General features: G+C 43.1%; 1 protein-coding gene across 1 annotated transcript in view; it reads left to right on the forward strand.

Annotated features, from left to right (window-relative positions):
- The window catches only part of MYO3A (myosin IIIA), a 210,841-nt gene that overhangs the window by 174,880 nt on the left and 18,858 nt on the right, over window positions 1-17,103 (forward strand). The window contains exon 31 of the mRNA XM_088457809.1: window positions 1,431-1,534. Coding sequence (XP_088313935.1) covers window positions 1,431-1,534 — 104 coding nt within the window. The remainder of the gene's footprint in view (window positions 1-1,430; window positions 1,535-17,103) is intronic.

Genomic DNA, 17,103 nt, shown 5'->3' on the forward strand with positions numbered 1-17,103 from the left:
TTCTCCAACACTAACTAGAGTATTTTAAAACCACAGTATAAATGTATAATGTCTTTTTTGGGTAATCCTACTCAATAATGAGCTATTTGTAAATAAGGAAATGTCCATTCCATGTAGGTATCATCATACCAAGTGGTTTTATTAAAGATACATATAATACTGCAGTGTACTGAAGATATTTTAACTCCTAGAATGGACACACAATTAATCCAATTTTACAGATCACAGAATAAAATTAAATGGCATAATATACAATCATAAAGAAGTAGTATATATGTATATATAAAAACATTAGGAACAGGCAAAAAAATAAACTATAAAATAAAAGTCTAATTTTGTAGTTGCAACACATTTCACAGGTTTGTTTCCTCAGGCAGTTGTTTGAGTAATGGTTTCTTTGAGTGGAGGGTGCTGAAATACATTTATGGAAGTAAAGTTTAGGTTTCACTGACTTAATTGATAAACAGTCATTAATTTGTTATTGCTGCAAATAGCAGACTTTATTATATTAGCTCATCTCTACCTCAGTAGGAGACATTAGGAAAACTTGTCAAAGGAAAAATATGGTGTTTCCAAATCAATTATGGGGAGATGTATCAAGCTTTCAAGATATAGTGAAGAAGTTGCCCAAAACGTGTTGGGTATGAAATACCGTTGGTTGACTAGCCGGTTCAAATCCCGATAGTGCAAGCCCGAAGGTGGAGAATCCTGATGGCGGTGGTAGGTAACCTAACCCCCTCCCTACCCTGATCCTCCCTTAGTGGTGCCTATCCCTAACCTCCCCTGGGGGGTGCCTAACCCTAACCTCCTCCCGTTGGTGCATAACCCAAACCCCCCCTCCCCGCAGCCTAACCGTCACTGGGGGGTGCCTAACCCTGGTTTCCCCCGTGGGTCCATAAACCTAACCCCTCCTTACCAAGACTAACCATGTATACTTACCCATATCCATCATTCAGGATTCCAGCGGTGGAGATGCCGACGCCTGCATCCAGATCCAGATAGTGGCATCTGCATTTTGCCGGGCGGCAGGATTCTGGCGTCTGTATATTGATGCCCAGCATCCTGTCCACCGTCATACCCACTACATCCCGCCTAAAACAACCAATCAGCTTTTAACTGCCATTTCAAAGACTGTGCTGGATAAATGACAGATAGAAGCTGATTGGTTACTTTGGGCAAATTCTCCACTTTATCTATCTCCAAGGCTTGGTACATCTCCTCCTATGTGTGAAGTTTACTTACTTAGTTTATTAATATTCTAATGTGCATTAAAAAAGTAGCAGAATCTGATTGCCGGCTGTGGACAATACTGTAATACCCTTTTCTTTTTATTCAGTTGCCTCTAGTGTTCGCTATAATTTCATGTAAACATTTTATTTGCTTTACTATACTGTATTTCCTGACATCTATTTTTGCTTACACTGTTTTAGAAACTTCACAGTTAGAAGATGTTAAACCACAGAGGGTCACAAGAAGACAGAAACCAAAGACATTAAACAGCCCTCATGATTCTACATACTACAATCTTCTACATGTAAGTTACTATTGCTTACTATGTGTTTACAGCATGTTTGGGTAATATTTTTCTTCATCTACTAGTTCTATTTTTATATATATTTAACTATCCTTCCACGGTAAGTTATGTTACTATAAAACATTAACCCATAACTACTTGGAAACTGCTGTACGTACAGTATGGCACTGTAAGCTACTGTACCATTCTGCAAAACGTGTGGCTGTAAAATGTTCTACTTAGTGTTTTATGGAATTCCTAGGTGTTGGCATCTCTTTTACTCTAGAATTTGCTCTTATATATAGCATATCATAATGAATTATAACAGGCAGCAGTGTAAGGGGAATAAAGAGCCATAGATCTGTAATATACTGTACTGCAAGCACAGCAGATCTTACAGCCAGGAGTTGTGCAGATGGAACTGTTGAAGTGGTCATTGATGGATCAAGATAACAAGGTGAGAGAAGACTGAAGTTTGGCAATACTGCGTTACTAAGTAAGGGGGTGGGATAGGAAGAAATAAAAACAATCTCTCATTATTTTAAGTATCTGTACAGGCTTTGTAAAACAGTTTCTTTCACATTACAAAATATCATTCCAGAGCATGTTACCCATGGATTGTGACACGATTGTGACACGTTCTTGTGTTATAGCCACTACAACAGCCACCTCAGCCATATGAGGATCAAAAATGTATCTGTAGGTTTCAGGGAAAATGGGGGTCACAAGTTTCAGAGCGACTCCTCTTGTTCATGGGTCAAACATTAACAATGGTGTTCTAGGTCACAGTATATACAGTATTTACAGTATATGTTCATATGTAATGAAAAAGAATACAATGTTTAAAGTGTGCTTTTATTGACTTACTAACCAATATACATTTGAGTCATTATCACAGAAGTTACTAAATGGGTAAATCTTCTAATCAGCATTACCTCCAGGACTGGCCTTTGCAATTGAGTGGTCCTGTGTCATATCTGTTTTTTTAACCACCCCATCTTGCTGGTGGGTGTATAAATATTGCTACTCCCATTACCTCCCTCATCATTATACTCTTCTGAAAATCCCCCAATGTTAACATGTCCCCATCATTATGTTCTCATCATGCTGCTCCCATCATCTTCCCTATGCACAGTACAGATGCAGCAGGTTCTCTCTTCTCTACCACTGCTCACAGTCTCCTCTCCCCACTTTCTCATGGATCTCTAACTACCCTTTCTCCTAACTCTGCCACAATGTTTTTCATAATAGACAAGTTTTTGTTTTGTTAATTGTCTAATCACAAGTATCTATGAATTCCTGTGGGATTTTGATCATAGAGTAAATAGGGTTGCAGCACAGACCTACAGTATAACACACAGTTCACTTGAATAGGATAGGCTACATAGCAGTCTGTGCACAGGGCACACAGTGACATTGGTGTGAGAGGTGGGTGAATAGGATAGGCTACATAGCAGTATGTGCACAGGGCACACAGTGACATTGGTGTGAGTGGTAGATGAATAGGATAGGCTACATAGCAGTATGTGCACAGGACACACAGTGACATTGGTGTGAGAGGTAGGTGAATAGGATAGGCTACATAGCAGTCTGTGCACAGGGCACACAGTGACATTGGTGTGAGTGGTGGGTGAATAGGATAGGCTACATAGCAGTCTGTGCACAGGGTAGTGACATTGGTGTGAATGGTAGGTGAATAGGATAGGCTACATAGCAATCTGTGCACAGGACACACAGTGACATTGGTGTGAGAGGTAGGTGAATAGGATAGGCTACATAGCAGTCTGTGCACAGGACACACAGTGACATTGGTGTGAGAGGTAGGTGAATAGGATAGGCTACATAGCAGTCTGTGCACAGGGCACACAGTGACGTTGGTGTGAGTGGTGGGTGAATAGGATAGGCTACATAGCAGTCTGTGCACAGGGCACACAGTGACATTGGTGTGAGTGGTAGGTGAATGGGATAGGCTACATAGCAGTCTGTGCACAGGGCAGTGACATTGGTGTGAGTGGTAGGTGAATAGGATAGGCTACATAGCAGTCTGTGCACAGGGCAGTGACATTGGTGTGAGTGGTGGGTGAATAGGATAGGCTACATAGCAGTCTGTGCACAGGGCAGTGACATTGGTGTGAGTGGTGGGTGAATAGGAAAGGCTTCATAGCAGTCTGTGCACTGGGCACACAGTGACATTGGTGTGAGTGGTGGGTGAATAGGATAGGCTACATAGCAGTCTGTGCACAGGGCACACAGTGACATTGGTGTGAGTGCTGGGTGAATAGGATAGGCTACATAGCAGTCTGTGCACAGGGCACACAGTGACATTGGTGTGAGTGGTGGGTGAATAGGATAGGCTACATAGCAGTCTGTGCACAGGGCAGTGATATTGGTGTGAGTGGTGGGTGAATAGAATAGGCTACATAGCAGTCTGTGCACAGGGCAGTGACATTGGTGTGAGTGGTGGGTGAATAGGATAGGCTACATAGCAGTCTGTGCACAGGGCACACAGTGACATTGGTGTGAGTGGTGGGTGAATAGGATAGGCTACATAGCAGTCTGTGCACAGGGCAGTGACATTGGTGTGAGTGGTGGGTGAATAGGATAGGCTACATAGCAGTCTGTGCACAGGGCACACAGTGACATTGGTGTGAGTGGTGGGTGAATAGGATAGGCTACATAGCAGTCTGTGCACAGGGCAGTGACATTGGTGTGAGTGGTGGGTGAATAGGATCGGCTACATAGCAGTCTGTGCACAGGGCACACAGTGATATTGGTGTGAGTGGTCGGTGAATAGGATAGGCTACATAGCAGTCTGTGCACAGGGCACACAGTGATATTGGTGTGAGTGGTCGGTGAATAGGATAGGCTACATAGCAGTCTGTGCACAGGGCAGTGACATTGGTGTGAGTGGTGGGTGAATAGGATAGGCTACATAGCAGTCTGTGCGCAGGGCAGTGAGATTGGTGTGAGTGGTGGGTGAATAGGATAAGCTACATAGCAGTCTGTGCACAGGGCACACAGTGACATTGGTGTGAGTGGTGGGTGAATAGGATAGGCTACATAGCAGTCTGTGCACAGGGCAGTGACATTGGTGTGAGTGGTGGGTGAATAGGATAGGCTACATAGCAGTCTGTGCACAGGACACACAGTGACATTGGTGTGAGTGGTGGGTGAATAGGATAGGCTACATAGCAGTCTGTGCACAGGGCAGTGATATTGGTGTGAGATGTGGGTGAATAGGATAGGCTATATAGCAGTCTGTGCACAGGGCACACAGTGACATTGGTGTGAGTGGTGGGTGAATAGGATAGGCTACATAGCAGCCTGTGCACAGGGCACACAGTGACATTGGTGTGAGTGGTGGGTGAATAGGATAGGCTACATTGCAGTCTGTGCACAGGGCACATAGTGACATTGGTGTGAGTGGTGGGTGAATAGGATAGGCTACATAGTCTATGCACAGGGCACACAGTGACATTGGTGTGAGTGGTGGGTGAATAGGATAGGCTACATAGTTTGTGCACAGGGCACACAGTGACATTGGTGTGAGTGGTGGGTGAATAGGATAGGCTACATAGCAGTCTGTGCACAGGACATACAGTGACAGTGGTGTGAGTGGTGGGTGAATAGTATAGGCTACATAGCAGTCTGTGCACAGGGCAGTGACATTGGTGTGAGTGGTGGGTGAATAGGATAGGCTACATAGCAGTCTGTGCACAGGGCACACAGTGACATTGGTGTGAGTGATGGGTGAATAGGATAGGCTACATAGCAGTCTGTGCACAGGACATACAGTGACAGTGGTGTGAGTGGTGGGTGAATAGGATAGGCTACATAGCAGTCTGTGCACAGGGCACACAGTGACATTGGTGTGAGTGGTGGGTGAAGGCACTGCTACCACCAGTCTGTATAGCTCTGCTGGTCACTTGGGCAACTCCCACAACAGGGCCCCATGCAAAGCAATACACTGAAACACCTCAAATAAAACAAATCTTGGCAGAAGTGATTTCATCGTGAGCGAAAGCTGCGGACAACAGCGAGTTTGTAATTAATTTTTTTGTACATTTGTCTACATTATCAGTGGACCATATTAAATTTAAAATGTTCATTTAATTGGAGTTTTACATTAACTGTAATAGAAATTTGGTATTTATTAAATCATTGTTAATTACAAAGTGTCACTTAATAGCATTTTATAGCATTTTCTATACTAAATTTAATTTTTTTTGTTTAATTTAATTTAGTTTTTGTGATATGATAATCTATAAGAATAAAGCTATTTCAATTCCTTTCACCCAGTTCTTTCCCACTACCACAAGTTCTCTTTCATTTCCCCCCTGTCTATCTGGTAAGATAAGGAAACTCCTTGTCAGCAGTTTCCTAACCTTACCAGACAGACATGTCAGGCAGCGGCTCCTCTCCTGTGGAACAGATCACATACTTACAAAGGGGAAAAAGGAAAAAAGAAAATGTATTATTGAGCAGCACCCTGTTACAGATGGGGCCACTGGAGTTATTAATCATGTGACCCTGTGCGGTGGCACATTTGGCACCTTCCCTAAAGCCAGTCTTGCTGGCATACTATGAATGTATTTTAATACTGCCATATTGCAGTGTTCTCTATAATCAGCTAATATATACAAATATCCGATTATTAAAGTGTTACTGTTATAATCTGTTCTAGATCAGCTATTCGCATTGCTGATGTCTGCACATTTGGAATAAGTTGATACCTCCTCTGGACGGTTACTGTTATAATAATTATGATAACTTTTTTATGTATTAGATAGTTCAAAAAGGCAGACTAGATGGGCCAAGTGGTTCTTATCTGCCATCAAATATGTTTCTATGTCTCTATAGGGGCCTATCCATTAGCAGATAAATTGAATGACTGAACGATATATTGTTCAGTTGTTCAATTTATCTGCTATGGATAGGCCCTGAACGATGACAGATTCGCACTCCTGCGGCCGATAAATTGAATCTTTCATCTCTCCAACATGTTGGTCAATTATCGCATATCGCTGCAAGATATTAGCAGCAGTTACAGAGCGCTGTAGAGAAAAAAATCCACTCCCTGAATGATGTCATGCGATATCGTTCATCATTCATCTTTTGCCAAAATCTGTCATGTACATGACAGATATCTTTCAGCACAGCCACCGGAATTTTCAATAGATATCTTTTGTCTTTCTTCTTTCAGAAAAACATCTGCTAATGGATAGGCATCCTTATTTTAGGTACATCTTATATTCTTTATTTGCATTATTACCCTTACATTGCTACATTCTTTTTACGGCATTATTATTATTATTATCAGTGAATTGTTTTATATGTTTCAATTTAGTTATGCACTATTTCACTCTTCATTTGTTTTTTTCTTTGGGCATAGATCTGTCTATGCATGTATAGCTTTTATAGTGTTCATAGTTCACTTTGCACAAGCTTGCTTAACAGTCTGCTGCATTTAACAGTGTACTAATATTGTATCTAAGGGTCTGGTGGCCCCCTGGTAAAGTAAAGGACATAACTAACTAAAACTTCTACTTAGCTACATTGTGACTTCACGACATTGTGCGCGCTGCACTTCTGATTCACAATATCCTGGAGCATTGAACAACATCATGTGACAGACCACAGAGCAAGGAGTTTGGACCAGAGGGAAAGGCTGGAGTAATTTGCAAAGAGCCTTCCCCAGCATTGGGCAACTGCAGCCCCCCCTCCCCCAGAGGTTTCTGAGCACGATGCCACCCGAACGACCTTGAACATCACCACTGGTGGGTGTCTTCCTAAACAACCAGTAGTTATTATCCTGGCAATCACTCATTTAAGTCTCCAAATAACTCCATGCTGACAGTAAGGGGTAGATGTACTAAGCCTTTGGGAGAGATATAGTGGAGAGAGATAAGGTACCAACCAATCAGCTCCTGTCATTTTTTAAACACTGTATTATGACAGGAGCTGATTGCATTGGAGCATCTATAATAAGTGCAATGTGTGTGGTGCACACAGGACCCTGGGTTTAGGGAGGCCCACACCACACACTCTGCACCAATGTTTAATGCTTACCTCTTCGGAGTCCTACATCGGCGCTGCAGGAGCAGTGCAAATCATTGGAAAAATGGAGCAGCAGCCATGCACATGTGCAGTAGAGGTGTCCCCGGTACCAAGACGCGGGCACCATGTTACCAGAGACCTGCGCATGTGCAGTAGAGGTGTCCCTGGTACAATGGTGCAGGTGCCATATTACCGGAAGCCTGCGCATGTGCAGTAGAGGTGACCCTGGTACAATGGTGTGGGTGCCATGTTACCGGAGACCTCTGCATGTGCGGTAGAGGTGTCCCTGGTACAATGGTGTGGGTGCCATGTTACCGGAGACCTGTGCATGTGCAGTACAGTGCCAGTGTCTACTGCACCACAGAGAGGAAGCGGCCCGCACGGAGAAGTATGCACATGGTTCCCCTCCTCTATTAAACTGCCCCTGGCTGATTGGTTGGCACTTTATCTCTCTCCACTTAATCTCTCACCTTAGTACATCTCCCCGAAATCTGGTGTGGAAATCTAAATTGCTTCCCAGAAAGCAATCTGATCTTTATCGCAACTCTCTTTACTGCTAAAATATTCTATAAGATATTTCATGTAGATACAGTATACAGTATGTGTGTTCATGGTAGGCTATACAGCAATTTGCTTTAAAAAAGAAAAAGAAAAGATGCTTTTGAAGGAGAATAACACGGGTCCCCTGGTGTAACCTCAGCATAGTAATGAAGCAGTGTGTGGAGTGAAGCAGTTCACCGTGTCAGGACTAAAAGGACGTGGAGAAGCTGCAATAGAGGGATTGGATTGCTGTGATGCAACTGTCTGTGATAGAAGTGCTACATTTCCTGACACACAATTACTCCCAGCATGACAATCATAATGGGAGAGGTGCAAAGGTTCCACATGAAAGAGAATGGAACCAGATGCAGAGAAGAGTTGCAAGTGTTCAGGAGAACAGTCCATATTCTTGGAATAAATATCACTCAGTGCAGTAGATGAGATGGATTGTTAGCAATACTACAGGTAATCACATCCAGCGCATACTGTATAGTAGCTTACGTTTATGATATTGGAGTCACTTAAAACTGAAGTTAAAAGTTAATGTTATATATTTGCGAATCCCATAATTGTGAATATAGGACACTGAAATACCTGAACATTGTAACCCGGCTTCACTTGACTCCACTTCCATAAAGGTCTCCCAATGTGTGTATTACTGTACTTTGTAGTACAAAGTGTAGGAGAATAAGCCTGCGAGAAATTCCTTTAACATGGCAGCACTTTGAGTCATTGCTTTAAAAACTGGGGTTTAGTAGATTGGCTCAGGCTTTTACTGACTAGAACTCGCTCCTAAGGAAAAACTGTTTCACCCTTATTAGTTCATCCAACTCCATTTTAATAGGAAGCATATAAATTTGACTATCAGCTCTAACTACAAGAGGAATATGTTTAATAGTGTAATATTTGTCAAACTGATTATACTGCATTGTGCAATATGTTGGCTCTATATTAGCAAAGGCCCTGATTCAGAGCCGGATGCTCTGACCAGAGCGCTCGCTCGCTCTGAATCAGGGCCCACCTCCATAAATATGGAGCGTCCTCCTGGACGCTCGTATAGTTGTGGGTCACCACCCACAGCATATACGAGCGTGCAGGATGATGGTCGCGATGGTCTTGAACATCGCGACCATCGCCACTGCGAGCAGAAGCCTGCGGTTTAGTTTCTCAACCGCAGGCCAGGAGTGATTTTGGCTCTATCAGAGCCAAAATCACTCCCACTGACATCACTAGTGATGTCAGTGGGGCCAGCTTCTGACGGTAGGCGTTCCCTTGGGAACGCCTCCGTCTGGCAGGCACGCCCCCCGGCACGCCCACCAAAGGGGGTGTGCTGTCAATCAACATCGACAGCACGCCCCCTTTGATCAGACACTACAAGCGAAGGAAAGTCCTTCGCTCGTCGCGTCTCGCGCATGCGCACGACGGAGCTCCCTCCATCGTGCGCATGCGCAGTGCAGACCATCGACCCACTTGCGAGCAGACAGCCGCTCGCGAGTGGGTCTGAATCAGGGCCAAAGTACAATAAGTATAATACCCATAACCCATGTCTTACACTGGGATACGTTAAATATTCCGGCAGACTGAATGTGGTCAGGATTCTCGTGGTCAGGAATCCAGCACCAAGATTCTGATTGGTGTCGGGATTCCAGCTCCTGCAACCCAGTCTGCCGGAATCCTGACCGCCGGAATCCTGAAGGTTAGTAGCGAGGTTAGGGGGAGGGTTAGGGGTTAGGATTAGGCACTAGGGAGAGGGTTCAGTTTAGGATGCGGGGAGTGGGAGGTTAGGTTTAGAGTGCGGGAAGTGGGAAGTGGGACGTTAGGTTTAGGCAGGGGCGCCAAGAGGGGGGATAGGGAACAGATTACCCGGGCCCGGGCTTCCTGAGGGGCCTGGCGGAGGCCCGGGTCCAGCGCTGCCCCCCCCTCCCTCACAGCAACTCAGCACACAGCCACAGCAGTCTCCTATGCCTGTGGGAGGGAGCGATCACACTGATCGCGCCCCCCCCCCCACCTGGCTTTGAGCCGGGCTGCAAAACTTTTATTTTTTTTAGGAAGGGGGTGTGGCCACGCCTCCCATGATTAGGCCACGCACCCTGTTACCCGGGCCCGCCGCGGCTCTTGGCGGGCCTGGGTTTAGGATTAGGGGAGTAGAAGGTCAGGTTTAGGCACTAGGAACGGAGGTTTAGGGTAGGGAGAGGGGGAGGGTTAGCATACCGACCGACAGGTGTCGATATGCTAACCCTTTCGGGATACTGGCGTCGGGATTTTGACTGCCGGGATCCCGAACGCCAGCATCCTGTACCCATCCCCTTACCTTTGTACCTGCAATACTCAGATTGCTGAGAGTCCTGCATTACCGTGTGTACAAACGCTGACCTGATTACATGCCTTTCCTCATCTAACCAGATTAGGCCACCCACAGTAAGTGAGAGACGCCTGGCAGCCTGTGGTATGGCAGAATCAGTTGCAAAGTTAATAGTAATACTGGAAGAGAAATCTTCCGCCTGGTTGCCCTGCAGCATCTCTTTTCTGCTCTGCTGCAGGGAAGTTCAGGGGACTGAAGCAGGAAAATGCTGAGAGATGTATGGTACACAGCTATTATTGAAGCATCATGATGCTACTAAGTGGTAGCATTGCAAAAGAGACCAAGGCTATGAAACTAGGTTCCTTCCATAGACGGAAGGTGCTCTATCCACAGAACTCATAGGGGGACATGTATCAAACCTTATACAGGCAAAGAGTGAATTGGTTGCCCGAAGCAGCTTCTAGATATCACTTATCTAGCACAGTCTCTAAAATGACAGAAGCCGATTGGTTGCTACAGTATGGGCAACGTCACTTTCTCTTCAGGTTTGATACATCTCCCCCATAATATCAGCACTTTCACTCCTAGGTAATGTAACTTTGTGTGACTACATCATCTATGTGTGTGTGGCACCACTTACTGTATACCCCTGTGCTGACATCTTAGGTACATGGGCCCTGATTCAGAGCCAGACGCTCTTTCAGAGCGCTCGCTCTGAATCAGGGCGTTTTTTTTTTTTGTTTTTTTTTTACCACCCACACACAGCTTTTGTGAGCGGGCAGGTGATGGTCGCGATGGTCGTGACCATCGCGACCATCGGGCTTGCGACAAGACCCTTGTGCGAGGGTCTCATTCCTGCAAGCCCCAGTGAGCTTCCTGCTCTAATAGAGCAGGAAGCTCAACTACTGACATCACGAGTGATGTCAGTAGGGCCGCCCTCAAATGGTAGGCATTCATTCGGGAACGCCTCCATTTGGCCAGCCACCCCCCATCCCCGCCTACAAAACAGGGCGGGCTGTCCATCAATGTCGACAGCCGCTCCGCCATGTTTTGAGTCCCGCAGCGAGTGATTTCTCACTCGCTGCAGGGCTTGCGTATGTGCAGTGCCCGGCCATCGACCCGCTTGCGAGCGCATAACGCTTGCGAGCGGGTCTGAATCAGGCCCAGTGTCCTTACCATTATCCTGGATCTGACTGCTGGGAGGATTCTAAGGGCATACTGTGAAACACTGGGATGTTACACTGTTTCAGTTAAAGGACATAAAAGATACATTTGTCCACAGTTTTACTCATGTCTATATGCAGTCTCATCATCGTATAAAATGGTGTATTTAGGCTAGACATTTCTATTAATCATCAGGCATTTAGAATGTTTGTTATGACAGTCACAGTAAATGTATTTTCCATCTCTATTAATATCATGTACTCTATGTAATGTACAATGTAGGCAGTATACTATTTCCCAGAATGTCCAGTTATATCTCACTGGATCTTGGCTTTGTTTTTCTTGCTTAAACCATCCCAATCACATACAGGCCATCAAGCAATTCAACATTTTCAAGGAGGCTGAATAGCTTAATAACCCCATACTTTTTACCAGACCATGGGTCCCTCTAGGTTTTCCACCATTGATGATTTGGAGCCTTTGGACTTACATACTTTTTGTTGCTTAAAAGGTGTATGTATTATACTTGTATATAGTTACTGTACTGCATTACACAATTGTCAGTGCAACAAGTTATTTTGCTATTATTAAACTATAGTATGTGAATTTATTACAACAATACTTGTAGTAATGATATAGATGGTATTATAAGGAGTACTATAAAACATATATTTAATCTTGTCAGCTGTACAGTAAGTAAAAAATCAAGTAAAATAAATATAACTGATTCTTTTTTACCGTTGAATGTATATCAATATACAGTATATGTCAAAATATTCATAAATATTTGAAATGCCATCACCATAAGCATAACTGGAGTTATTATGGAATATGAAGTTACTGTTGTGTTAATGCCAGTTTAATTGAATTTCATTTTGCCAAACACTAAGCAGTGAGGAACAGCAGGAGATCATGTTATGGAAAGAATACTAGCAAATTCCATTAAATATAATTTCCTTTTACTTAATACCTAAAGCTCAAACTACTGTATTTTAGTGTTTCCAATTCATGTGAAAACAAGGTTTTCTATTATGCAATTTTCATGCCTTCCCCAGTTTAAGGCTAAAGGTATTGACATTGCTAATGCTTTATACCCTCCTACATCCAGCACCCTATCGACCACTATATCTGTGCATCCAATCTTTAACTGCCTGTGCTTTCTATCTTATTTCATTGGATTTATTTATATATTATTTCCCCCAATATATTATGTCAGATCAAAGCAAGAAGAGTGTAGGTAAATAATTGTGCCACTAAACTACATCGATGCAGCCATCATTATGGCACACGTCTTAAATATTTATTTTAAAAAAATGGGAGTCATTCCAATTAATAACTTATTATAGTGGCTCATTATAATTAGTTATACAGTAGGTGGCATTGTAATTAGTTATACAGTATACGGGGCCAAAATTTTTTCCATATAGTACGGGGCAATGTGAAGAAGAGGAAGGCCAGGTTTTAACTAAAATAATGACTGTTTCCTCTAAATCACAGACAGTTTAGGGCTTTAAAACTGCCAAACACTACTGGCAATTTCAAAAATGATTCTATCCATATGTGGTCACACCTGTTGCCTTCTTTTTGCCTAAAACTTTTTTCTTACAACAATTCGTACCAACAAATCTTGACTGAAGTATGTTAGTTATCTTGCCTATCAATATTGAAGACAAAATAAATTAATAGTAATTCAGTACTACTAGAACATTTGCTAAATCCTAAAAACAGTACTCTTCCAGGGATCAATGTGAGCATCGTTCACTTTTATATATATTATTATATTATTTATATTAAAACACAACACTGTAATTATAAAAAATAAAGGGAGTGGGGGAACACTGACTTTGGACTATCCTAAACCAGTTTTGAATGTTTGCCCCCTCTCACATAGCGTTTGAAGAAGTTGTGTCTTTCCTGTGCATCGTAAAAATGCTGAATTTAAAAGTAGAGCAATGTGTTAACTTAAAATTTGTAGTTAAATTGAACCAAACACCCACCAAATCTTTCTGTATGCTAACTGAGGCTTCTGGGGCAGATTGCATGTCACGTGCAGCTGTGTTTGAGTGGCACAAAAGATTTAGTGACGGTCATGAGGATGTCGAAGATGATGAATGTCCCGGAAGGCCTTGCTCATCAGAATCAATTGAAAATGTGGAAAAAAATTGAGAAGATAGTTTGAATTGGCTGTCGGCTCAGCATCCGAATGAGGAATCAACATTACTACAAAAATGTTCTCGCTACTTTGCAGGAAGGAATAAGAAGAGAGAGGCGAGAGTTGTTTCATCCTCCATCAGGACAACGCTAAAGCCTACACAGCTCTCTCTCTGAAGCAGTTTTTGGCCAAAAAACAGATTGTAGTGCTAGAACTCCCTCCATACTCACCAGACCTAGCACCGTGTGACTTCTTTCTTTTCCCTAAAGTCAAATCTGTACTCAAGGGAACCCGTTTTGCACAGTTACTGAGGTAAAGAAAAAACAACGGAGCTGTTGAGACAGCTGACAGATAATGAGCTACAGCACAGGTTTGACCAATGGAAAGTAAGAATGCAGCAGTGTGTGGATGCAGAAGGGGAGTACATAGACGGAGAACGGAGATAAGATTTACTTAATATAATTATACATAAATTATAGTGTTATCTAATAGCCACACCTTGTTGTATCTTTTTACAACATTCAGGTGTCTGAGAAGCCTACTGTTCATACAGATCATAAATCAATAAGTATTCCCATTAATAAATTATATTCTTTCTTAATAATTAAAGATTAATGGGCCTATTAATCATATAATATTTGTGGGACACACGTTTTCTGGGGTAACTGTAAATATTAACGATCCCCAGGATGTAACAAGGAGGGACAGCAGAAGATATCTCCAATATCTGCTGCGATCCCTCCATTTGCAGCAGCAGGAGCAGCCCCCATAGGTTTCTATGGGGGCTACTAGGCTGTCGGATTTACCAAGCTCCAGATGGCATTAGTCGCTGTAGCCTATGTGCTATAGAACACCGAAATTAGAAATCATTTCACTTCCTGCACATCGCAGGGACTGGCTCCTTTCAAAGCACCTGTCTCCGCAAGATATTATTATATGTAGTATAGAATTACTTATTGCCCCAAATTGCGGTGATAAGATATTCTAATAATTGGGTAAAAATCCAGACGATTAATAAATTGTGCAATAATGCGGCTATTTTTAAGGCATGATTGTTGCCGTAAGGGCCTGGAGTGATATTTTTTTGTTTTTTAATGTGTATTTTACAAAATTATTTTTGCCTTTGTAGAATATGCTATATATTCCCTGACATGTTACTGTCTGTACTGAACTTCAACTGTTTTACTGTGCATACAAGTTCCAAACAAGCTCATGGAGTTTATGATTTTATCTCCCAGATAAAATGCTTCTCTAAGCAATAAAACACACTAATGAAACCATCCACTTACATTAATACTGTGTGTCACTCTGTGGTCTGAGAGCTTAAAACCAAGCCACTCAAAGCCAAAACATTCTGGTTTCTGGCTTGTTAGTATATTAACTGGGAGAGCAATTTCCTGTCTCTGTGCATTTGAAAATGAATGTACTTTTGAGTTACATATTGCATTTCTTTCCAGTATAACATACAGCATATAATAAATGTTTGGTGGGGAAGTATATGCCATACAAGTAATCAGGAAATAGATTCTGTATATAAATGTATATACTCTTCTGAGGTTATGGGAGAGCTGTGTCCTGGGTGAGGTGAGCAGATATTAGCTGCTGTCAGACCAGCAGAGAAGGTACACTGACTATAGCCAGTTTTTATCCTAAATTGCAGAATTCACAAAAACAGGCCTTAAAGACAATTAAACACAGCAAGACAGTGCAAATTTTCACACATTAACAGTACTTGCCGCCTGAATGCAGAGAGATTCTCTGATATAGTTGTTATCTCCCTGACTCTTGAGAATCTATTAATCTAGGGATAACCATCGATGGTTATCCACCAATGGCCAATGGTTTGCCATGGATGGTGGAGATCCAATAGTTCTCCGCCAGCGATGGCTCAGAGCCCCGCAATGTTTTCATTTTTTCCTAGTGGTAGGATACAGAGCATACTGCAGCTCCACCACCCAATGTGACCCATGAACCCCATCCCTAACTCTGATAGTAAGATACTAAGAGCGCAGTGATTACCATCAGTGAGCAAAACCATTGATAGTTCCCCGGCAATGGTTTCATAACATTGAGGTTAATCAAAAAAGTTACCATCAATGGTGACCATCGATGGTTAACCCACTGGTGGCCATCTCTATCTCAATATCTTTAGGACTCGGTTGTATGTACGCAAAACAATGGTGATGTCACCATTCTCCTCCCACCATGGAGGAAACACTGGGGAGAAGAATGAGAATGTGTGCTTTAAGAAAATGTCTGCCATTCTCCAGCAGACGTCTGGCTACAGGAGTGGCTGCATGCTCAAGGATGTGTGATGAACTACATGTGATTTGTGTCCAAGGAAGTGTGTTGATCTTCTGGCGATGTGTGTTCCATTACAGAGCAGTTTCTGTTTGAATTGCCTGAAGCTTTGATGATGAGTAGCAAAGAAGGCAGCAGTCCTAGTGGGAGATGTATCAAGTCTTGGAGAGAGATAATGTGGAAAAGTTGCCCAAAACAACCAATCAACTTTTAACTGTTATATATCTACCACATGCAAGAGATTTATCAAAGCTTGGAGAGAGATATAGTACTAACTAATCAGCTTCTAAGTGTCATTTCACAGGTTGTGTTTGAATAAATTACAGGAGATGATTGTTTGGGATTTAATCTCTCTCCACTTTATCTCTATCCAAGCTTTCATAAATTTCCCTCATAGTCTTTGAAATGACAGTTAGATGCTGATTGGTTACTTTAGGCAACTACTCCAAGGCTTGATACATCTTCCACCAGGGTGAACTTCTTGCCAGTCTTTGAGGGAAAGGCTGCATATTGCTCTGTCTGTTACAGGTATTCATTAAAAATAAAGGTGGTAGATGGACAGAAGCAGTTTTTACAGAGGTGTAGAGTTTAAGAGCTACAGCACCCACAAGATTTAGTAACTGAATAGTGTTAACCAGTTGAATATGTCACCGAGTGGGTGTGAGCCTCACAGACGGAATCGGTATGAATTGCCGCCGGACGCAAGTTTGGCGGTTCAAATCCCGACAGCGGCTGGCCGACTTGGCTGAAAATCCCGATCGTCCCCAGGTAAGTATCAACTAACCTAACCTAACCCCCCTAACTCTCCTTAGGATTGCCTAACCCTAACCTTCCCCCAGTGCCTAAACCTAATCCCCCTCTTAGTGCCTAAACCTAACCCCCCTTCCCCACCGCCTAACCCTAAGTCCCCCCCAGGAATCCTAAACCTGTCCCTCACCCCCGCGGCTGTCCGCAACGGCGCCCAGCATTACTTTGATCGGGATGCCGGGCGCCAGTCTCCCGGCATCGGGAAAATGACAGGCGTCTAGATTTAGATGCCTGTCATTTAACCTTCGCCAGGATAAAGCAGTTGGG

The sequence above is a fragment of the Taudactylus pleione genome, unplaced genomic scaffold (genome assembly GCF_031769625.1).
Source record: "Taudactylus pleione unplaced genomic scaffold, aTauple2 ptg000788l, whole genome shotgun sequence".
NCBI classification, from domain to species: domain Eukaryota; kingdom Metazoa; phylum Chordata; class Amphibia; order Anura; family Myobatrachidae; genus Taudactylus; species Taudactylus pleione.